General features: G+C 36.7%; 1 protein-coding gene across 1 annotated transcript; it reads left to right on the top strand.

The window, feature by feature from the left end:
• On the top strand, nucleotides 1–24252 carry phldb2a (pleckstrin homology-like domain, family B, member 2a). Its single transcript, XM_073829351.1, has 16 exons — nucleotides 1–113; nucleotides 2668–3629; nucleotides 6310–6642; nucleotides 10013–10150; nucleotides 11841–11978; nucleotides 14067–14222; nucleotides 14319–14429; nucleotides 15128–15217; nucleotides 15312–15458; nucleotides 15604–15703; nucleotides 16505–16697; nucleotides 17590–17680; nucleotides 17772–17888; nucleotides 19135–19354; nucleotides 20836–20921; nucleotides 21056–24252. The coding sequence occupies exons 1-16, from the start codon at nucleotides 59–61 to the stop codon at nucleotides 21194–21196; spliced, it is 3078 nt and encodes a 1025-aa protein (XP_073685452.1). The 5' UTR covers nucleotides 1–58; the 3' UTR covers nucleotides 21197–24252.
• Nucleotides 24253–25310: the final 1058 nt, after the last annotated feature.

Raw genomic sequence — 25310 nt, 5'->3', positions numbered from 1 at the left:
CACTCTTTGTCTGGGTAAATCTTTTTTCCGTTTCAACCACCCAGAAGAGGCTAATCACATGAACAACATGCTGCCAGAAAAGACTGCAGGACCTGCACTGTCCCTCAGTACGGGTGAGTGACATCTTCCCCCAGTCAGCTCTAGGTTTTGGATCTATTCTGCTGTCCTCTCATAAACAGAGCCTAATTGGTCCCCTCCATTATCATGCCACAGACTGTTTTATACACAGGAAGAGTGCAATTCAGTGCCATCTGTTCTGCTCTTCTGCGTTATTTCATGTTTATTTGCTTGTTTGTTAAACATGTAAATATGCTCATCAGTCTCAATCAGTGTTGTTTTCTTCTTTCCAGCCGCTTTTAAACATTACCTGTAATTTTCCTTGAACAAAATGCGGCCTAAAGCTTTTAAAAGTTAGGTATTTTTAAACAAATGATGATGATGAATGATCCACAGCTGTGCTTTTTTGTTTAGTGATAGTTGTTCACGAGTCCTTTGTTTGTCTTGAACAGTTTAACTGCCCGCTGTTCTTCAGAAAAATCCTTCAGATCCTACAGATTCTTTGGTTTTTCAGTGTTTTTGTGTTTTTAAGTCCCTCAGTTGTCCTCAGTGTGAAAAAATGGATCTCAAAATCATACAGTCATCGTTGGAAAAGGTTCAAATACACAAAAATGCAGAAGAAAGAATTTGTGGGGCCTAAAAAATTTTTTCCAATGCCCAGCGGGCAGTTTAACTGTTCAGGACAAAAAGTGACAATTATCACTAAACAAAAACCACTATTAAACAACTATTATTTTCTCTTGTGTACTGTATGTAACTGTCTTACGTAGAAATATCTTATTCAGATCAGTACTGAATAAAAATAATTTGGTAAAATAGTTAACATTTTGCAGATTCTGCAAGGTGTATGTAAACTTTTGACTTCAACTGTATGTATAATATAGTTGATTCAAGAAATTAGATACAGTCAAGAATGTCAGGACTTTAGAGGTGGGAAAAGCCAAAACCATAATTTAAGGAGGGGAATGCAGACATTTCTGTTGTTTAAAAACTTTATGCTAGCTTAATTTTATGTTATATAATGGTTTATATAATGGATCTCACAACAAAAACAAGGAATTTGTGCCTGTTTTTTATAAAGTCATGGGATCCAAACTGTAATGTATTCATGGAAAGTGCCACCTCTGCTATCTTCCTTTCTTTTCTCTTTCTCTCTCTTTCTCTGTGGGCTTTGTGTTGGCTGCAAGACCTTGAGTTAATACAAACAGTCTTCCTACCACCATGCAGCCGCAGCTGTACAAATGACCATGTTACCTTGTAAATAAATGACAACGTAAAATCCCATCCATATGGCTCCAGGTCAACCACTTAGCTAAAATGATTTACAGCCCAAATCGTAGATAAACATTATGGAGTACAGGTGGTCCACACGTATGTGTGTGTGTGTTCGCTGACGGAGACCACCACTGCTCCCACAAATCACACTCGGGTTGCGGAGGAGTTCTGACTCGGTCCCTTTCCTCTGCTCCAGTGCCAGAAAGTACAAACCCATTCTGGCTTTGGCTCTTCCATTTTTAGAAGACGCTTTTCCCCCTAAAACCCAAAGCATCCATATTTGTGTGGGCTGAGATTTGTATGAGAAAGCCTTTTTAGCTCTATAGTCAGCTGAGCACATGTGACCTTTGAACTTAAGCAAATCCAAAAAATTAGTCAGAACATACGTCTGCTTTCTGTGTTTATTTTGTGAGATTTTGCAATTCTGTTTGTGCATGTGTCTATGACAACCTGTGCAAACATTGAGCTTTTGTATTGGTACAAGAAGATAGCAATCAAGGGTTTAATATGTTTCAGCTCTCATTTAGTTCCGGGCAAATGCATAACTGCTCTGTCATTTCTCTGAGGGGATTTTGGCCTCCATTAAAATTTGCAATCCTCCAGATGTTTCAGTTGCCTTTGAAGGAACTTCCATCATGCTTTACCTTTCCACCATTAGATATCAGTTGAATTTATCGCTATTCCAACTTTTTGTAAGAAAAAGACTGAAATGTAAAGGGATAGTTAACCCAAAAATTTTATTTTGTTATTAATTACTCACAATCATGTTGTTACAAACCTGTCAATCTTCGTTCACTTTCAAGTCCCAGAAGGGTAGTAAAGACATTGTTAAAATTGTCCAGTAGTCCAAAAATTTATTTTCTTCCCTGTCAGTCTCTGCGCAATGCAGAAGAGAAGAAATTGTTCAATGAAGCTTTTTTTTTTCTTCTTTGCACACAAATTGTATTCTCGTAGCTTTATAAAATTGTAGTTGAACCACTCAAAACATTTCAACTTTATTCTCATAATTTCGACTTTCTTAAAATATTACAACGATTTTTTAATGTGGCACTAAAACGCCGTCGCACTTACGGGTTTGGAACGACATGAGGGTGAGTAATTAATGACAGAATTTTCATTTTTGGATGAACTATCCCTTTAAGTAATTGTTTGTTCAAAAACCAGCTCTCAAATCACATTGGTTATTGCAGTGATTCCATGACCAATGAGATTTGAGAGCTGATTTTAAAAGATTTGAGAGGTTGAAGGTGCACAACAACAAAGTAAGTTTGGCATGATTGATTGTTCGACCCTTCTTGTTCGAGCATAAATTAACATTTCTCTTTTCTTTCACAGATACAACAAAGTTTCATTCCAATGGCGGCACATTGGCTGGATCTAATCTTCGTGGCACACGCTCCAAGGCGGAGCTTCAGGAGTTGATGGAGAGCTTGCAGCGCAGGAAGTCCGCTCTGGAGGCCAGCTTGAAGGCTACTGCAGACCGCGGTTACCTCACTTTGTCCCCACCTCCCAGTCCCCAATCAGCATCATCCTATTTACAGGACCGTCCGCCTCTTTCTATACGAGTACCTTCCCCTTACACACCCTCTAGCAGCTTGAGCATGCCACCATCACCCCACCACTCAGAGCGCCCCATAAGTCCAGTCCCAACCCAAACCCGTGCCCGACACCAATCGCAGGACAGCCTGTTGCTTTGCCTCCCTTCAGAGGGGCGACATCCCAACACTGGAAACTCGCTCCTTACTATGTGGAATGGCTCTTCTTCTTCATACGTGAACGATGCTCTTCCTTCATCTCGCAGAGGACCAAGTGGGGCAGCCAGCATGCCCTCCAGCCCTCGCTTAGGCCGCAGGTTGCTAACACGAGATGGGGAGTCCACCGTTGACCCATCGCTCCGCCAAAGGAAATACTCAACCGGCTCTCTGAATGGCCTGGGAGGGCATAGTCGCTCCCTGCCCAGGTTGTATCGAGGAGACGCCCCAATGCTTTCTTTGCCACCCCGACGTACCACCAAACCACGCCGCAGCCTTCCCTTCTTGGAGAAACCTCCAGATGTGACCGTGACAGCCAACGTGTCCAACAGTTCTCGCCGGGCGAGCCTCTGTTCCGTGGGCTCTGCCCCATGTTTGGATCTAGGCGTAGGAGAAAGGCGGCTGTCGTTTGGTAAAGGAGGCCTGGGGCCCGGCATGGGGCCGAGGAGGGGCAGTATCAGTTCTCTCAGTGGAAAAGAAGAACTCAGAGATTATCATCAAAGACAAAGAGATGAGAGACTACGAGAACAGGAAGTGGAAAGGCTGGTAAGAGGACCTTCAGTCACTCAGAAACACTTAGACTAGTTTAAGTCTTAACCAGTGGGCCAGTAACTCAGTTTTTATGGATAGCTCACCCAGAAATGAAATTTTGTCATGAATTACTTAACCTCATGGATTTCCAAATCTGTAAGATCTTCTCAAATTAAGATACTTTTCATGAAATCTGAGAGCTTTCTGACCCTGCATAGAGATAAATGCAACTACAATGTTCCAGAAAATTAGTAAGGACATCGTTAAAATAGTCCATGTAACATCAGTGGTTCAACCCTAACTTTATAAAGCTACCAGAATACTTGTGTGCAAAGAAAACAAAAATAATGACTTTATTCAACAGTTTATCCTCTTCTGTTTCAGTCTTTGATGTAGTCTTTGTTTTCTTTGCGCACAAAAAGTATTCTTGTAGCTTCATAACATTACAGTTGAACCACTGATGTCACATGGACTATTTTAACAATGTCCTTACTACTTTTCTGGGCCTTCAACATTGTAGTTACATTGCTGTCAATGCAGGCTCTCTGATTTCCTCAAAAATATTTTAATTTGTGTTCAGAAGTTGAGCGAAGGTCTTGCAGGATAAAAAAAGTAATATTTTAATTGTTTATATTTTTTTATTATATTGTTTTATGTATTTTCAGCTTTTTGGCACTTTATAGCTTACTTTTTATGGCTCTAAAAACCATGCTAATCATTTTTAAAATATGTCATGAAGTCATAAGTTCATAGAAATCAATAAGCAAGTGACTTTATTTTGTGAAGTATTTTTTACTTATAATTCTAAGGCTTGAATCCAGCTCTTTGGGTTTCAGTTTGTTTCCTTTGAGACAGTGGTGAGACATGAAAGTGTCTAAAGGACTTTGATCTTTGCCGTATTCTTGGCCCAGAGCATTATAAGTGCGGTTCACTGGATTATTCACACTCCTTCATGCGCTATGGACTTAATGAACTTACATTCACAGCTAAACCCAAAACCATACATGTGTATGAACCAGCTGGTAAACACACTTTTAAATTAGTTTCTGCTTTACACTTGGACCTTTATGAGAACTTAAAATGTTAAAGTCACATGATAACTAAGCTAAAGAAGTGCATCTGCAGTCAAACCATCTGATCTGACCGCGGGGGCGTGTGCAGTGTATGTATGGGTGTTTATTTGTGTGGACTAAATTAGTTCAATTCCACAGGGCCAAAAAACACAATCAACTGCTAAAGAAACGCCTATGATGCAAATCTAAACAATGTGTTTTATGTGAAATCTAATATTTCAAAGAACTATTGAGACGGCCAGTTTTGTTTGTAATATTACGTATTAGGCACAATGCTAATAAGATAAGATAAGACTCTTAAAGTCCACATGAAATCAAAATTGAAGTTTTTTTGCTTTTAGTATGAATATGTTAGCCTTTAAGCTAGTGTGTTTCAATACAATGACAAAATTCGCATTTCGAAGATATAAGCATTCACAACGTAGTCTCTAACTTCTGCTTTTAAGCTAGTGTGCTCCAAAACAATGACAAAATTTGCATTTGAAGATATAAGCATTCAAAACGTACAGTCTCTAACTTCAGCCTTTAAGCTAGTGTGCTCCAATTTAACAATGACAAAATTAAAATTTCGAAGATATAAGCTTACGCCTTTAAGCTAGTGTTTCAAAACAATGACAAAATTCGCATTTCGTAGATATAAGCTTTCAAAATTTACACTCTCTAACTTCAGCCTTTAAGTTAGTGTTTCAAAACAATGACAAAATTTGCATTTCGAAGATATAAGCATTCAAAACGTAGTCTCTAACTTCCACTTTTAAGCTAGTGTGTTTAAAAACAATGACAAAATCCGCATTTCGAAGATATAAGAATTCAAAACTTACAGTCTTTAACATCCGCCTTTAAGCTAGTGTGCTCCAATTTAACAATGACAAATTTTGCAGTTTGAAGATATAAGCAATCTTAACTTAGTCTCTAACTTCCACCAATATGGGTCAACGATTTTGATGACATCATCCTGCACTTCAGCTTCTCATCAAACTTTCTGTCCAATCAAATGCTCTCTAGAATCTGAAGCGTCCCGCCCCCTACACTTTAAATAGATGCTGAAACTGTGGCTGAAATAGGTCACTTGTTCACAGAGTTAGTATTTTCTGTACGGTGAATGGCACGTAGTGTACTATATAGGGGATAGAGAAAGATTTAGACAGTGTAAATATGCTTTCCATTGGGCAAAAAAAAGTCTGCTTTAACATTGTCACGCAAACCGTCACACCTCTTTTCTGGTCCAGAGACACAATAGCATGGAGCGGATTATATGCGCTAGTTGGCGCAGACCACAAGACATATTGCACAAATTTAAATTCTACACAGAATGCTATATAGATGAGATTGTTGCTGTCATACACTGTCAAATGCAGCTTTACCAAACTTAACGTCTCTGGCCCAAGATGTGATATAAACAAACGCTATTGGCTATTTAAAAAAGGGGGTGTGCCTGCTTGATATGTCCTGGCCTGTCTTCCTGTTTCAGTTAAAGTGACGTCAATACATATAATAACGCTGCGTGTTTTAAAGCACTTTATTGGATATCATAATGTTTCTTTATTTTTTTAATCTGATGCTGTTTATTTCTAGTTTTTGTTTCCGTATAGACAATGATTATTATTTTCGTTGTACTCTAGGAACGCCAGCGTCTTGAGACTATTCTGTGCCTGTGCTCCGAGCTGGGCCGGTCTGAACTGGGCCGGATGGAGACCGGCTCGGGTGTCTCAGCTGTGACGGACCTGCAGAAGATCAACCGAGAGCTGGAGAAGCTGCAGGTGTCTGATGACGAATCTGTGTTCTCAGATTCTGCAGCAGTGTCTATGGACAGCGGGTTTGTGGGTAAGGCTCGTGGAGAGATTCTGACCCAGAGACAGCGCAGACTCAGTGGACACAGGGAGAACAGGCCCCAGTCACCCACCACAAGCCTGCGGAGCTCTGTCCCCTCATCCTCTCCACACCTCCGCAACAAGGTGCCATACACTGTGCCATGTGCCATCTTTCTGAATGCAAAAAAGTCTTTTTATTTTCCAGCATTTAGCCTCTACCTTTAAAGCCCGTTCACACCAAGAACTATCTTTACATTTATGCTTTACATTTATAGTCAAATCAACGCACGGCTTAACGCTGCGCACATTTTTATAATTAGGTATATTTAAAAAGTTTCTTCAGTTTTGTCTAGCTCTTTAAAGCAAGATTGATTCTGATTGGCTGTCAGTGTTTTTATCATTCATTTGCTTGAAAAACTTTTGAAAGTGTTTCCAACAATATTGTTCCTCTGTGATGTGGATTCTGCTGTTATTTTAAGTTAAGATGAATTATTTAAAACTACACTCACCTAAAGGATTATTAGGAACACCATACTAATACGGTGTTTGACCCCCTTTCGCCTTCAGAACTGCCTTAATTCTATGTGGCATTGATTCAACAAGGTGCTGAAAGCATTCTTTAGAAATGTTGGCCCATATTGATAGGATAGCATCTTGCAGTTGATGGAGATTTGTGGGATGCACATCTAGGGCACGGAGCTCCCGTTCCACCATATCCCAAAGATGCTCTATTGGGTTGAGATCTGGTGACTGTGGGGGCCATTTTAGTACAGTGAACTCATTGTCATGTTCAAGAAACCAATTTGAAATGATTCGAGCTTTGTGACATGGTGCATTATCCTGCTGGAAGTAGCCATCAGAGGATGGGTACATGGTGGTCATAAAGGGATGGACATGGTCAGAAACATTTAAACGATGCCCAATTGGCACTAAGGGGCCTAAAGTGTGCCAAGAAAACATCCCCCACACCATTACACCACCACCACCAGCCTGCACAGTGGTAACAAGGCATGATGGATCCATGTTCTCATTCTGTTTACGCCAAATTCTGACTCTACCATTTGAATGTCTCAACAGAAATCGAGACTAATCAGACCAGGCAACATTTTTCCAGTCTTCAACTGTCCAATTTTGGTGAGCTCGTGCAAATTGTAGCCTCTTTTTCCTATTTGTAGTGGAGATGAGTGGTACCCGGTGGGGTCTTCTGCTGTTGTAGCCCATCCGCCTCAAGGTTGTGCGTGTGTTGTGGCTTCACAAATACTTTGCTGCATACCTCGGTTGTAACGAGTGGTTATTTCAGTCAAAGTTGCTCTTCTATCAGCTTGAATCAGTCGCCCCATTCTCCTCTGACCTCTAGCATCAACAAGGCATTTTCGTCCACAGGACTGCCGCATACTGGATGTTTTTCCCTTTTCACACCATTCTTTGTAAACCCTAGAAATGGTTGTGCGTGAAAATCCTAGTAACTGAGCAGATTGTGAAATACTCAGACCGGCCCGTCTGGCACCAACCACCATGCCACGCTCAAAATTGCTTAAATCACCTTTCTTTCCCATTCTGACATTCAGTTTGGAGTTCAGGAGATTGTCTTGACCAGGACCACACCCCTAAATGCATTGAAGCAACTGCCATGTGATTGGTTGATTAGATAATTGCATTAATGAGAAATTGAACAGGTGTTCCTAATAATCCTTTAGGTGAGTGTATATCTTTCATTATTGTTATAGTTATAATACTTGTTGTGAATGGGCCTTTAGTGATGAAAATCAATCTGATGAAAAAGTCTCTCATGCTGATCAGGCCTACATTTATTTGATCAAAAATACAGAAAAAAAAAACAGTAAAATTGCAAAATGTTATTACAATATAAAATAATTTCTATTTCATTTCTATATAATTTCTATTTTAATATACTTACTTTAATATAATGCAAAGCTGATTTTTTCATCAGCCATTACTTAAGTGTCACAGTCTTAAGTGTCACATGATCCTTCAGAAATTATTCTAATATGCTGATTTATTATTAGAATTACCTGTGTTGGCAACAGTGGTGCTGCCAAATATTTTTTGGAACCTGTAATACTTTTTTCAGGATTCTATGATGAATAAAGTTAAAAAGCATTTATTCAAAATATAAATCTTTTCTAACAAAATCTGTACTATTACTTTTTATCAATTTAACGCATTCTTGCTGAATAAAAGTATTAATTTAAAAATATTAAGCAACACAGCCATTTTAGAATGATTTTTTTTTTCGGTATTTTTAATCAAATAAATGCAGCCTTGATGAGCGTCAACAGTTGGTTAATGCTTATTTAAAATAGGATATTAAAAATCTTTTAACTTACTATACAGTAATAATTTTTATAGTAGCTTTTGATTAGTCATTTCTTTATAAGATTCACTCTATTATTAATTCCAGCTCCTAATTACATACTTATTTCTTGCACTGATATTTGTTTTTACTATATATACACCATCATCTCCAGTGTTATCAAATATAAAGCAGTCTCCAATCGTGTACTCGATATCCCAGATTGAACTAATGAAGCAGTGGAAAGTATGCAGTCCTCAGGGATCTAAAGTACGCAAACCAGTTTGGGAATGCTCTGGAGTCTTTACACCTAACTGATGTCTGTTTCTAAACAGCAAGACAGACTGAACTTTGACCTTTGAAAACGCTGACCTCACACACTTTGCAGTCATACTGCAATGTGTTTCTGTCTGTGTTTAAAGCACATAAGGTGTCAATTCCAGCTGAAGATGAGGGGGTGGTGGACTCTGTGGAAGAAGTGTTTTTCCATTGGATACCTATAATGACATAATGGTGTGTTTGAGTTTAATAGACTTGCTCAGGAGAGAAGGGCAGTTATTACTTCTCCTGCAAGACGAGAGGAACAGGAAATGACTCTATTCCCAGTGGATTTTGCTATGCATATGTGTGCGCCCATGTGCTCAAGACACACATGACAGTAATTGTTGGAAAGAAACACAGAAATGTTACACTTATCTTCTCCTCTTCTTAATAAACTCTCATTGCTATTGTTAATCATGGTTTGAATTTAAAAATATGCACGGGCCTATCCGCTGCTGGATATTTTTGGTAAATGTCAAACGCATGGAGATTAGACGCCATTATCAGACAGTGGCGGCTCTGTAGTCTCGCATCTGTTGCTCAGCTACATTCCTCTGCGCTGTCACTGGAAACCTCGTGGCCTCAGAACTGGCCAAGTTTACTATCCATAAAGAGCTGTCATGAGGACCTGCATATTCATTTTAGAGGTCAATCTCATGTCAGGTTACAATGACTGCATTTGTCAATGTTTAATCCTTCAAATACATCTTTACATGTTTGTGACTGTTAAATCAGTCCAGGAGAGTTGTTGTTGATGTGATGACATTAAACTAATAAATGATGCAGCAGTTCAGCTAAACTTTTACAACATTGAACATATGGTTGAACAAACAACCCAGTCATCATCAAGGACTGAAACCAGGACTTGTATCTTTTTAGCAGGTGTCTGAAGACATACAGCTGAGACAGGAAGTGACACGTATTGAAGAGGAGAGGATTCAGGTGCTTAACAACATCGAGGAGCTTGAACAGAAGATCAGAGATCTGGACACACAGATGGACGAGTCTATCAGAGAGGTGTGTGTGCTTTGAATGTGAAGCTTTTTGTGTTTTAAAGTGATGGAAGCATTCCTGTAGCTCAAACAGTAGTGCGTGGCGCTAGCAACGCCAAACTCATGGGCTCGATTCCCAGAAATCACAAGCTGTTTCGATTAAAAGCATCTGAGAAATGCATTAATGTAAATATGTTAATGTCTGCCAGTAAATAACTCTTACTAGACTTGTATACTTTCAGTCTATAACATCGTTATTTTTGTAATGATTATATACTACTGTATTATTTAATAAAGGTTTAGTTCACTCCGGAATTAAAATTTCCTGATGATTTACTCACCCCTTTGTCTTCCAAGATGTTCATGTCTTTCTTTTTTTAGTTGAAAAGAAAACATTCCAGGATTTTTCTCTATATGTGACCCTGGACCACAAAACCAGTCATAAGGTTAAATTTTACAAAACTGAGATGTATACATCATATGGAAGCTCAATAAATAAGCTTTCTGTTGATATATGGTTTGTTAAGATAAGACAATATTTGACCGAGATTCATCTATTTGAAAATCAGGAATCTGAGGGTGCAAAAAAATCAAAATACTGAGAAAATCACCTTTAAAGTTGTCCAAATTAGGTTCTTAACAATGCATTTTACAAAAATAAAATTACATTTTGATATATTTACAGTAGAATTTTACAAAAAATCTTCATGGAACATGATCTTTACTTAATTAATGATTTTTGGCATAAAAAAAAAAAATCTAAAATTTGCAATGTATTTTTGGCTATTGCTACAAATATACCCCAGCGACTTAAGACTGGTTTTGTGGTCCAGGGTCACATATAGTAAACTTTAATAGGGATCAATGGGTTGAAGGTCCAAATTGCAGTTTCAATGCAGCTTCAAAGGGCTCTACATGATCCCACGGTCTGTCATTTAAAAAAACAAAACATTAATGTACTTTTTAACCACAAATGCACATCCTGCACTAGCTCTATGTCCACGGCTTTACACATTATGTAGTCATGTTGGAAAGGTCACGTGTGATGTAGGAAGTACCAACCCAGTGTTTACAAAGCGAACATGGAAAGAAAGTCAAACACCCTTTACAAAAAATTAAATCAACAATGTCAGACGAATTTAAAGTTGGAGGAGAAAATGAGACTACTATTTTGAACTGAAGCATACAGACTAACTCCAACGTGATTACATAAGGGTTTTTTTTTTTCTCGGAAACTGACCGATCATTTTGCTGGATAAGACCCTTATTCCTCAGCTGGGATCATGTAGAGCCCTTTGAAGCTGCACTGAAACTGCAGTTTGAACTGGTCTTCAACTGGCTGATCCCTGTCAAAGTCCACTATATGGAGAAAAATACTGTAATGTTTTTCTCAAAAACTATAATTTCTTTTGGACTGAAGAAAGAAGGACATGAACATCTGGGATGACATGGGGGTTAGTAAAATATCAGGAAATTTTAATTCAGGAGTGAACTAATCTTTTATACTTTGAGTTGGCTACTATTTTTACACCATCAATTTTATTTTAATTTAAGTTTATGTAATTTTGTATTAAAACTTAAGCTTCTTTATTCCAGTAAGTTGCCAAAGACACATTTCTAATTTTCAACTTTATTTCAGTTACCAAAAAAGAATTTTTAGTAGTACTAGTTGTGCAATGAAGCTTAAGTCAATAAATGTCTTAATCTCTCATTAGATGGAGGTGGAGAGAGCTCTTTTAGACGGGGAGCAGGAGGCAGAAGTGGCTCAGCTACAGAGCGATAAAGAAATGCTGGAGCAGCTCAAAGAAAAAATGGGCAACATGGAGAAAAATGCTCAGAAAAATCTAACTCAGGTAAACATCAGGTGGCAATGTAGTTGCACAGCTTGAAATGATTCAGTAGAGTATATCAAAGCTTCAGGACAAAGTTTAGTGTCTTCAAAAAGGCAAACAACAGGTTCTCATTCACTAATCATATGTAAATCCTGTGTGTGAACATTTTTACACAGAAATCATGATTTACAAATAAGTTTGCACTTAATAGTTCACCCAAAAATTTAAATTTGATGAAAATTTACTCAGGTCAGACCGTCAGGCAATGCAAGATGAGTTTGTTTCTTCATTAAAACAAGTTTGGAGAGATTTAGCAATACTCCGTCTTATGAAGCAAAGCTGCAGAAAAACCATTGGTGAGCAGGTTATATAATGCAAAATTTCTCTAAATCTGTTGCGATGATGAAACAAACTTATCTACAGTTGAACTTAAAAGTTTACATACGCATTGCAGAATCTGCAAAATGTTAATTATTTTACTAAAATAAGAGGGTTCAGACAAAACGCATGTCATTTTTTTATTTAGTACTGACCTGAATAAGATATTTCCCATAAAAGACATTTACATATAGTCCACAAGAGCAAATAATAGTTGAATTTTATAAATAACCCCAATCCAAAGTTTACATACACTTGATTTCCAATACTGTGTTGTTACCTGAATGATCCACAGCTGTGTTTTTATTGACGAGTCCCTTGTTTGTCTGGAATAGTTAAACTGCCCGCCTTTCTTCAGAGAAGATTCTGTGGATTTTCAGCATTTTTGTGTATTTGTACTCATATGCAGACTCAGAACATACTTGTTTCCTAGAAGACAAAATAAGAGAAATTTACCCTGATCTTCAAATTCGAAATGTTTACACCCCTGGCTCTTAATGCATCTTTTTTTCCTTCTGGAGCATCAATGAGCATTTGAACCTTCTGTAATAGTTGCATATGAGCCCCTCAGTTGTTCTCAGTGTGAAAAGATGAATCTCATAATCATACAGTCATTGTTGGAAAGGGGTCAAATACTCAAAAATGCTGAAAAACCAAAGAATTTGTGGGACCTAAAAGATTTTTCTAAAGAACAGTGGGCAGTTTAACTATTCAGGACAAACAACGGACTCATGAACAACTATCACTAAACAAACAAACTAACAAAAAAACAGCTGTGGATCGTTCAGGTAACAACTCAGTATTAAGTAACAAGGTCACTTTTATAAATTCAACTATTATTTTCTCTTGTGGACTTTATGTAAACGTCTTTTATGTGAAATATCTTATTCAGGTCAGTACTAAATAAAAAATAATGTGCTTTTTGTATGATCCTTATTTTGGTAAAATAATGACCATTTTGCAGATTTTTGCAAGGTGTGTGTAAACTTTTGACTTCAGCTTTACATCTTAGAAGGCCTAAGGGGAGTACATTTTAATGTTTGAATGAGCTATTTCTTGAAAATTTAGACAGGAAAAAAAACTTGTACTGCATTGTTAGTGAATGACAACCACTGACGTCACATCTACTTACCTTTTTCCAGTTTACCTCTTCCTTGCTCTAACCCAACCTTGCACTTTCTCTATTTCTTTGTCTGTCTCATTTGTGTCCATCTCACCACTGTGTGCTCTGTATGTGTGCGTCATCCGTACGCGTCCCTGTGTTGGCCACTGCGCTGTAGGACAAAGCCCTGTTGGAGGCCGCGAGAGTTAAAATAGAGAGGCTAGCTGAGCTGATCTCAGAGCAGAAGACCCAGCTTGACACCTGTCCTGAAGCACTGAAGGAGCAGCTCCAGAATCAGCTATCCAGGGTCAGTCAGTTCCCGTGGTCTCCCTCGTACCTGCGCCCACCAGCTATTCTTCTGTCTGTCTCTCACAAACACTTCCTGTTGTGTTTTTTTCCTCTCTGCAACAGCTCTGGAAATGCCTTTTATTCTTGTTGGTAGGCCTTTCTACTCTCTGTCTTTTAACATACCAAAGTTTCCTGAGAATTTGACCTTTTGTCTCTTTTCTGTTTAGCACTTGTGAATTATTGCTGACTGTTCAGTTTAGTTTAGGTTGGAGTTGCACCACGATGTAAAAAATGTAATCTATTACCTCATGATGCTAAGTGTTTTTGGCGTTTTTTGCTAGGACACTGAAGCTTTGGAAGCGGAAACAAAGCGCTTTGAAGATTTGGAGTTTCAGCAGCTGGAAAAAGAGAGCCGTCAAGATGAAGAGAAGGAGACAAAGACGCAGCAACTCCTCAGAGAGGTTGCAGAATATCAGAGATCTGTCGTCACCCGCAAGGTGTGTAGATGATTTTAAACATGGAGTGTTTGTGTCTGGGCCAAGAGTGTAATATAATCATTTTCCTTCTGCATATAAAAACTGTCTCCATTGTAGGAGAGGCTACTTGCACTAAAGAAGCAGTCGACCCAGATTACCCAGCAGGCACAGAGGGAAAAGGAGAACTTCTTGAAGGAGAAGAGCAACCTCATTTATATGCTGCAGAGGGTGAGTATATACATACAATGACTGTGAGAAGCCATACTTAAAGGGATAGTTCACCCAAAAATGAAAATTACCCCATGATTTACTCACCCTCAAGCCATCCTAGGTGTATATGGTGTTCTTCTTTCAGACGAATACAATCGGAGTTATATTAAAAAATGTCCTGGATCTTCCAAGCTTTATAATGGCAGTGAATTGGTGTCGAGATTTTGAAGTAAAGTGCAAAATAAAGTGCATCCATCCATCATAAAAAGTACTCCACATGGCTCAGTGGGCTAAATATAGGCCATCTGAAGTGAACCAATGCATTTGCACAAGAAAAATATCCATATTTTAAATTTTATAAACCGTAATCTACAAAACACGAAACATTGGTTTCGAATTAAAAGGGACAAAATGAGGATTTGTAAAGAAAAATATCTGAAGAATGCATCGATTTGCTTCAGAAGGTCCTTATTAACACTCCTGAGCAGCATGGAGCACTTTCTATGATGAATGGATGCACTTCATTGTGCTTCAAAATCTCAACAGCCATTCACTGCCATTAGAGAGCTTGGAAGAACCAGGACATTTTTAATATAACTGATTGTATTCATCTGAAAGAAGAAAGTCATATACACCTAGGATGGCTTGAATTTTTGGCTGAACTAAAAAATTATTTGTTTATTGCTGAATGGTGTCTTTTAATAATTTCTTTTCAGGAACGGGAGAACCTTGCATCTCTGGAAAGGAAATACTCTGAGCTGACAGGTGGTCAGGCATTTCCTCTCAACCCTGTGTCCATGAAGGAGGTAACGCAAACTGTTTCTATGAGTAAAGAAGAAACAAACAAGGATTTTCAGTATTGAAAGATTATTATTTTGCCTGTCTTTTTGAATGTTCCAGCACTTTCGCTCTCTAGAGGAGAGGAGGCGGAGCAATGGCAGTAAAGAGGGCGGAGTTCTGTTGAGTGACGGCGGAATGTCTCGTAAAAGAGAGAGGCAGAGTTCCGGGACGTTCAACTCTGCCCTTAATCGCAGTCTGTCTCCCAAGGTCAGACAACAGAAACGACACATAGGAAAAGTATTTGATACCATCTTGAAATAAAATAAATTTACATTTAAAATCAGTGTGCATTGTTTTATGTTGAAGGAGGTTTTTTAACAGTCTCTTTTGCTCTGTATTCTTAATCCTGTAGCCCCATATGCCACTGTCTCAGAGCTCTAGCTGTGGTAGTGTACTCCCCCGCACTCTGTCTGTCACCTCCCGTGATCTGGACACTCGCCGCCTGCTCAAGGGTAACACACTGATTTATCCTATGACACTAAATAATAAATCATCATATTTCTGAAATCTATAAAAGGGATAGTTCACACAAAAATCTAAACTCTGTCAATAATTACTGAAAGAAGAGCTTCGTAAGAGCTTTGTTCATCTTCAGAACACAAATTAAGATATTTTTGATGAAATCCAAAAGCTTTCTGACTCTGCATAGACACATTCAAGACTCAGAAAGGTAGTAAGGACATCAATAAAATAGTCGATGTGACATCAGTGGTTCAACTTTAATGTTATGTAAGCAACGAGAATACTTTTTGTGAGCAAATAAAACAAAAATAACGACTTTATTTAATATTTTCTTCTCTTCCGTGTTGGTCTTTGACGTGCGACTATTTTGTCTTTGCTTAGTAAAACCTTCAGCAACCACATATGAACTATATAGAATGTTGGCTCATATATATATATATATACCAGTATATAGCAGCCATATATATCACCAGTCAAAAGTTTCGTATAATTAAGATTTTAAAAATGTATGTAAAATATGTCTCTTTTGTTCACCTAGGCTGCTTTTTTAATCAAAAATGCAGTAAAAGCAGTAATATTGTGAAATATTATAACAATTTAAAATAACTGTTTTCTGTTTTAATAGATTTAAAGTGTAATTTATTCTTTTGAGTCCAAAACTTTTTTTAGCAGCCATTTCTGCAGTATTTAGTGTCACACAATTCTTCAGAAATTATTCTGAATATGTGTAGAGTTCTAGAGAAATAGCTATTTTTTTATTTTTGTAATTTTTCTTCCATTTGTTCTTGTAGCGGGACAGCTGTTTTTGAATGACGAGAGGCAGAGAATGAGTGAGATGTCAAATAGGACAGTTTCTGAGACAAACGTTTTCCTGGAGCCGTTCCACTATATGGATAACGGACACAACTTTGACACAATGAGTGTTGACAGTACAGAAAGCCTGGAGACCAGCATTTCCGCCTGTTCACCAGACAACATCTCAAGGTGAAACCAGGAGTTTGACCATGATCAGGATAGGTTTATTCTGACAATTAAAAGTTTACTTTGCATTTAGTATTTCAACATTAAGCTTGTTCAGATATTTACAGATATTTGATGGAAACTTAATATACACTTTTTTTGTAGAGTTAGAAAATAATTTAAAGGATTAGTTCACTCCTGAAATGAAAATTTCCTGATCATTTACTCACCTCCATGTCATCCAAGGTGTTCATGTCTGTCTTTCTTTAGCTGAAAAGTAATTAAGGTTTTTGAAGAAAACATTTCAGGATTTTTCTGCATATAGTGGACTTTAATGGGGATAAACGGGTTAAAGGTAATTGGTGTTTCAGTGCAGCTGATATAATTGTGTTACCTTTATTTGTTAAGTGCTATTGACTTTCTTTGCACGTTCGCCTTTGTCAACATTGGGTATATACGATACCTTAATTTCTTTTTGACTGAAGACAGAAAGACACAAATATCTTGGATGACATGGGAATGAGTCTGGAGTGAACTAACCCTTTAAAGCATAGTAAACAGTAACACCCTCTTTAAAGGCAGCTTTATATGATATTTTTGGCTTTGCAAGACTTTAACTGTATTTATTACTGTTTATAAGGATGCTGTATAGACAGGAGTCTGCCTTTAAGTAGCCCAGATATACACACATCCTGGCTGAGGAATTTTTATTGCATTCCAAGGTCGCTCCAAGTAGCTGAAGCTTAAGATGCTCTGGGACAAAATGCCAAATGAGGTTGAGGGTTTTAAACCTCTGGTTTTATTGGACAAAACATTATTTTTATATGAAATTTGCTAGGAAAACCTTATTAAGACCTAAAAATCATCAGCGTAAAACAAGCTGTCTCACAAAAGTGTGTGTGTGTGGTCCATACAGCGCCAGCACAGCTAACATGGCTAAGATAGAGGAGATGGAGCGCATGCTAAGAGAAGCTCAAGCTGAGAAGAACAGGCTGCTGGAGCACAGGGTACATAATTTTCTCTGAATCTGCATGCTTATTACAGAGATACCAATATACAGATGCTTGAAAGCTGAGAACATTGCTTTCTTCTCTGCAGGAGCGGGAGATGGAGTTGCGCAGACAGGCTCTTGAAGACGAGAGGAGAAGAAGAGAGGAATTGGAAAGGAGACTGCAGGAAGAGACAAACCGACGACAGAAACTAGTGGAGAGAGAGGTGAAGAGACTCTGGGAGACTTGGAGATTTCATGTGAAAGAGGGAGAACAGAGAGAGACATAGAGACAAGAAGAAGTGGAGTAGAGGAAGATTCATTTTAAAGCATTTAATCAGTTTTGCATTGGGTTAGTTTACTTGCAGAATAAAAAAATCCTAATAATTTACTCACCCCCATGTCATACAATGTTCATGTCTTTCTTTCTTCAGTCGAAAAGAAATTAGGGTTTTTGAGGAAAACACTCCAGGAATAAATAAAAAAAAACTTTTTAACCACAAATACTGCAATTTGGACCTTCCACCCATTGATCCCCATTGAAGTCCACTATATGGAGAAAAATCCTTTTTCAACCTTTTTCCTTTTCAACTGACGAAAGAAAGACATGAACATCTTGGATGACATGGGTGTGAGTAAATTATCAGGAAATTTTAATTCTGGAAGTGAACTAATCCTTTAATGCAATTCAAATTCTAATTATGAATGCACAGATTTAGACAAAAAAATTATATATAATGAATAAACAAGAACAAATGCAAATAAATAATCTAATATAACAATTTTCAATTCTAATTTCTATTTTAATTCTATTTGTACTTCTACATTTTTGCTTACCATTTTTTTATTTTAATTATAAATGATTGATCATAAAAGCTTACAAATATTTGTCTTTTTTTTAACATAATCTTGCTTTCTTCATTTTTTTCTTTTTTTTAAAGCAGCTAAATCGGTTTGTTTTTATCTATGACAAGAGACAAAGCCAGGATCCAAAATTAACTTTTTGCCATGTCATCACTGTCAGACGATTTTTAGAATTTATCATCCATTAATATATAAATATATACAAGACAAAGTCTGTATTATGCATCATAACTGTTAAGATATTATTTGTCATCCCTATTTATAGATTGTATTTTGAACAGAAGTTGAAGATCCTATAAAATGCAATAAATCACATAATATTGAATTATGTTATTATGTTTTATTTAAAGAGCACTTTTTTTTAGAGTACCCAGTAAGGCTTATTGGGATAAAATTAGCAAACGCTGTATAACAAAATCTAAAAGAACAAAAAAACAGTGACAACATTAATCAAACAATAAAAGCTTAGGGCCAATAGTTTTCAATAATGAGCCTATAAATATGGGTGGCTGATAATTCAGTGCAACTCACAAACGTGCATGCATGTATTTACACAGACGCATTCACTTACTTAAGACCTGATTAGATTTTTGTTGTTTGTGTGTCTAGTCTCGTCCGTTGACACGATACCTCCCAGTGAGAAAGGACGACTTTGACCTGAGAGGTCACATCGAGGCAGCAGGTCACCATCCTGAGACTTGTTTTCACCTGGCCATCACCGAAAAGACCTGCAGGGGGTTCTTGGTCAAAATGGGTGGGAAAATCAAAACCTGGAAGAAGCGCTGGTTCGTCTTTGACCGCAATCGAAGGACGCTGGCATATTATGCAGGTAATTACACTGAATAATTAGTAAAACCTATTAAGCTTTATCAACCATGTCTGTGGTCTGCTATGAATTACCACAGAATATCAAATGCGATTGTCACTCCAGTTATATTAAAGGAATAGTTCACCAAAAATGTTCACCCTCATGTTATTCCAAACCTGTATGAGTTTCTTTCTTATGTTGAACACAAAAGAAGTTATTTTGAAGAACCAAATGTTGTTGTTCTCTATTGACTTCCATAGTAGGGAAAGAAATACTATGAAGGTCAGTGGGACCATCAGCTGCTTGATTACTAGCATTTAGGGCTGTCAAACGATTAATCACGATTAATCGCATCCAAAATAAAAGTTTATGATTACATACTGTATGTGTGTGTACTGTGTGTATATATAATGTATGTATAAATACACACACAAACATGTATATTAAAGAAAACTGTTTTAGATTTATATATAAAATATTTATAATTCTATATATAATCTAAATTAAATACAAATATAACTATCCACACATATAAGTATTTTTTTAAGTCTATACATGTATGTGTGTGTATTTATATATACATAATAAATATACACAGTAAACACACATCTAGTATGTAAACATAAACTTTTATTTTGGATGCGATTAATCGTTTGACAGCCCTACTAGCATTCTTCAGAATATCTTCTTTTATGTTCAACAGGAGAAACTCCTACAGGTAAATAATGCCAAAATATTAATTTTTGGGTGAACTATCCATTTAACAGTTTGAAAATGTGCTTATAGTAATGCATTACTAATACTAAGACAAAAAAAATCTAAACGTAAAGTGCACTTGCATTAATTATTTTTGCAAACTGGTAAATATAAACCTTTTTGGCAACAATTTATTTTAAGTGTCCATTATAAATGCATACATATCATTACTATAATAATAGCGGTAAGTTATGCTTTATTACAATTAATTAAATCTAAACCTAACCATGTACTAATTACATGTTGTTTATTAATATTGCTCAGTACGTATTTATATAGTTAAACAGAAAATTAAACTAAAAAACACCTTAAAATCAAGGATTATATAATAAAATGATTTAATTGTGGATTTAATTATGTATTTATTTTGATATATTTAATGATAATTATCAGCAGGTCAGATATATTAAACCCAGGATGTTCCTTGAATTTTTTGTTGCACATTTTCATTGAATAATTTATTTTACTTACATTTTTTTTGTAACACCTCTGAATGAAATTTGGACAGTGAAATGTAAATGTGAAATATTAACTAAAGAAAACATTTCTTATTAAGCAATTTAATATAAATTTGCCATGAAGCTGGTTTCTACCACAAGGGGGCAACACTGAGCTGTGCCCTTCACAGACGTCACAGGAGACAATGGCTACGTTCAGCACTAACCTGCAAATCAAACCAGATTTAGATGTTTTTATAAGTGTTCTTTAAAAAAAAAAAAAAAATGACTGGTTTTATTTTTCTCTAGATAAACATGAGACCAAAATGAAGGGTGTTATCTACTTCCAAGCCATTGAGGAAGTGTATTACGACCATCTAAAGAATGCACACAAGGTGAGCTTCAGCAGTTTTTGGTTACGTACTATACATACCTATACTGATTATATGAAAAGTGTGTAAAATATTACAATAAATCAGTATTTTCCTTTCATTAATCATGTTTGCGTCACACTCTTTTGTTACATCAGAGCCCAAACCCCTCTCTGACGTTTAGCGTGAAGACACATGACCGGGTTTATTACATGGTGGCTCCTTCACCAGAGGCCATGAGAATCTGGATGGATGTGATCGTCACTGGAGCGGAGGGATATACGCATTTCCTGGTGTGAGCGGGACTCATCTTTGTTTAATAAACCCAAAGTGACCTTCACACTTCAGCTCAGCCTGCTGAAAGTCTCCACATAATGGGCTCATTTTCTACACCCACCTTTCTGATGAGGTTACACTTTTATGATTCCCTTCTATCAGTGCTGATCGTGACGAGAGCGTCGATGGTACATTTTGCAGTCATCCGTGACCTAGTTTGGAAAAACTGGTGCTTTACCCACTGCGTCCTGTCCTGAGTTTACAGCTGCAGCTGTTTCAGATTTGAAAGGTACCAACTTGCCTCATTTTGTTCACTTCCGGGGTGAGACTAATAAGTAAATCACTCACTGGTCTTCGCATTTCAAGAACGTGCCAACTTGCAATGAAGCTGGATATACCTCAAAGATGAACTGTCGAGCTTGTTGAAACAAAACACCAAAAACAAATAGTTCCTGGTGTGCCATACAGACTCTAACAAACATCAGGGTATCGTTCAGTACTGTTTTTATATCCAACAGTACTAAACATGAATTTACAAGCGTTTTTTCACATAATGTTGACCTTTGTATCTCTGTACAATTATTATTATTCCCTCATTTACCAAGTGCCTTACATCTGTCAATATCTAATGAGAATAGCTATAAATTTAGCTCAAAGACTTGTAGAATGACACAAACTATGTCACAAGACTGTGGTTATTATTTTGTATCGACCAATTGTGCCTCCCTGATGCTCAGGAACATTCCAGAAGGAAGAATTTCACACCAAAGACAAGCTGAATTTGTGTTTCAGCATGATATGAATGTAATGACTGACACCCATCACATAAGATGCCATCTTTAATAGATTTGGCTCTTAATAATTTAGCACAAATGTCTATTTTCATAATCATTTTGATTAGAATCGTTGCTTGTGTTATACTGCAATTGACCAGCAGAGGGTTTTACTTACAATGATACTGAAATGATTACAGAATTTATTTACTGCAAGAATTTCATTTGACCTCTTAAAGGATTAGTTCACTTCCAGAACAAAAAATTACATATAATTTACTCACCCCCCCTTGTCATCCAAGATGTTCATGTCTTTCTTTCTTCAGTTGTAAAGAAATTATGTTTTTTGAGGAAAACATTTCTGCAATTTTCTCCATATAGTGGACTTCTATGGTGCCCAGAAGAGTTTGAATTTCCAAAATGCATTTTAATTGCAGCTTCAAAGGAGGAAGCCGAGGAAGAAGGGTTTTATCTAGCAAAGAGATCGGTTATTTTCTAAAAACATTTACAATTTATATATACATACACACACACACACATATATATATATATATATATATATATATATATATATATATATATATATTTTTTTATTTTTTTTTTACCTCAAATGCTCATCTTGTCTAGCTCTGTGATGCACATGCATGCTCCAGTTTAATACGGTTAGGGAATGTCGAAAAACTCTCATTTCATTTTCTCTTCCAACTTCAAAATCGTCCTACATCGCTTTAAAAGTGCCAACCCAGTGTTTACAAAGTGAACGAGCAAAGAAGGTCAAACGCTCTTTACAAAGAAGGTAAAACAGCAATGTAGGATGGATAAGATGGAAGTTTTCAACTGTATTGAATCGGAGTGCATAGAGTACACATGTGCATCACAGAGCTATATAAGACAAGCAATTGTGGTTTAAAAGTGTGTAAATTGTAATCAACCAATCGTTTTGCTAGATAGTACCCTTCTTCCACGGCTGGGATTGTTTAGAGCCCTTTGAAGCTGCATTTAAACTGCATTATGAAAGTTCAAACTCACGGCACCATAGAAGTCCACTATATGGAGAAAAATCATCCTTTCCTCAAAAAACATAATTACTTTACGACTGAAGAAAGAAAGACATGAACGTCTTGGATGACAAGGGGGTGAGTAAATTATCTGTAAATTTAAAGGGATAATTCACCCAAAAATGAAAATTCTGTCACTAATTACTCACCCTTATGTTGTTCCAAACCTGTAAGCCCTTCGTTCATCTTTGGAACACAAATGAAGATATTTTTGATGAAATCCAAAAGCTTTCTGACCCTACAAAACAGCAAGGCAACTGACGCATTTAAGGCCCAGAAAGATAGTAAGAACTTCGATAAAATAATCCATGTGACGTCAGTGGTTCAAACGTAATTTTATGAAGGTACGAGAATATTTTTTGCGTGCAAAGAAACAAAAATAACAACTTTATCCAACAATTTCTTCTCTTCTGTGTCAGTCTTTGATGCAGATTCACGAGAATAACACTGCTGATGCAGGAGTAACTAATGCCAGAATTAAAATTTTTGCATGAAGTAACCCTTTAAGTTGAAATATGAGATGTTAAAAGTTTCGTTTTGTTACCGCTGAACAAATCTATATGCATGTCTGAACTTATTGTGTATCTGATATTATCAGTATAGTTTGTTTTAGAGTTATAATAATACAGAAATTATATGAATATTGATTAAGAAGAAGAAAACATGTTGTCCTATTAGGAAAAATGAACGCACAGGTGCTATCTGACAGCAAAACTTGTCTATTTCAGTGGTTCTCAAGTGGTTTTGCTTCAGAAACCAGATTCTTCTCAGACACATTTTAGGAGTAGTTGCATTTTATTCAATTAAGAACCACTGATCTTTAAAGACCAAATTGTCTTGCATCATTTATAGTTTTTCATATTTGTCTTTCAGGCTCATTTAAATCTTTTCTGGCAACTATTTTCACACTTTCACCAGATTTTAGGCTGTGAAGTGAAATAATTTAGTTAATTCCAGCCAGTAAATCAACGCTGATGTGCACTATGAGACTAATTTTTTTTTTTTTTTTTTTTTTTTAGAGGTGCTTTTTCAGCTTTCATTCAGTAAACGATACAGTACATTACAGGATGAGCACAGCAAAGCATTATATAGATCACAATAACAAGTACTTATTTAAAATGTATCTTTTATATTCAGCTCTTATCAGTATTTTTTAAAACCATTCAGTGTTTTTCATAAAATATAAGATAAAAGCAGTATTTTTATTGTAAGCATGTTTTAAAATGTGAACCATAATAAAATCTTATGTACGAGTAATATGTCTCTATTGCGAAATTATGACGATTTTGTTGGCTTTAAACTGAATATTTGTTTATATTAATAATATAAACATTTATGACAAATAACTGCCCTTAAGAAAAATAACCAATGTTTTACTACTAATAAAAAACAAAACAAAAATCATGGTTACTATAGTTAAACCATGTTAACCACGAAATAACCATGGTCTTGCTACACTAACCATAGTTTAACCATGGTATTTGTAGTAAAACTATGACTAAACCATCCTTAATTTCCATAAGGGTGCAAAAGCCCTGAAACATGAACATATTTCCAGCTCACACCCTCTCACCTCAGAAACGTGATCAAGCGTGATTCAATTAATTAATCCCAGCCAGAACGTTCAATACACCCCATCTGTCGCATACTCTACTTACTTTCATACACATGCTACATACTACAGTTCATTTTTAACACTTCTACCAGATAAATTGTTACGTGTGTAATGTTAGAATCCATTTTAGAACTCCTTGCCTCCTCACCACACCCCTCCTCTTCGCGGCCCCCCATTGGCTGACCTAGTGAGGTTGCCATAGCGACGTTTTTTTCAGTGGAGCATGGATAATTAGCCAAACATCTCCTAACAGAGAACATCTTTTCACCGGGGGTGTTTATGTACACCGTTGGGGAAATAAGACACAAGCCTGCTGTTGCCACGACCTGTTTTAAAGTATCAGGAGAGTACAATCCATCCTCCTCACAATGCCGCATTTGTTTTGTATTTCAGTTTTAGTTTCAAAACAAATCTCTCAGATCATAGTGTTAAGCTCATGTTTGGATGCACGTAAGCTAAAAGCACATGCAGATCATATTAAATGCTTTTTAATCCTATTCGTTGTGACATCATTAAACAATTGTGTTTATCTGCGCGTGTAATTGTGAATATGGCTAGCAAGTCCAGTCATTTTGTGCCATCTGTTTGAGGGGAGCATCACCTCTGGTACAGTCTAGCTTCTATTAGATTCAGAAAATGTCATATAACTAGGCAGAGAATATAAATCTTGTGCAGTTTTTATCTTTCTGCA

This window comes from Garra rufa, chromosome 23, assembly GCF_049309525.1.
Source record: "Garra rufa chromosome 23, GarRuf1.0, whole genome shotgun sequence".
In the NCBI taxonomy this organism is placed as follows: Eukaryota; Metazoa; Chordata; class Actinopteri; order Cypriniformes; family Cyprinidae; genus Garra; species Garra rufa.
The sequence above is the reverse complement of the archived record's forward strand: the minus strand, read 5'-3'. Positions and strand labels throughout refer to the sequence as shown.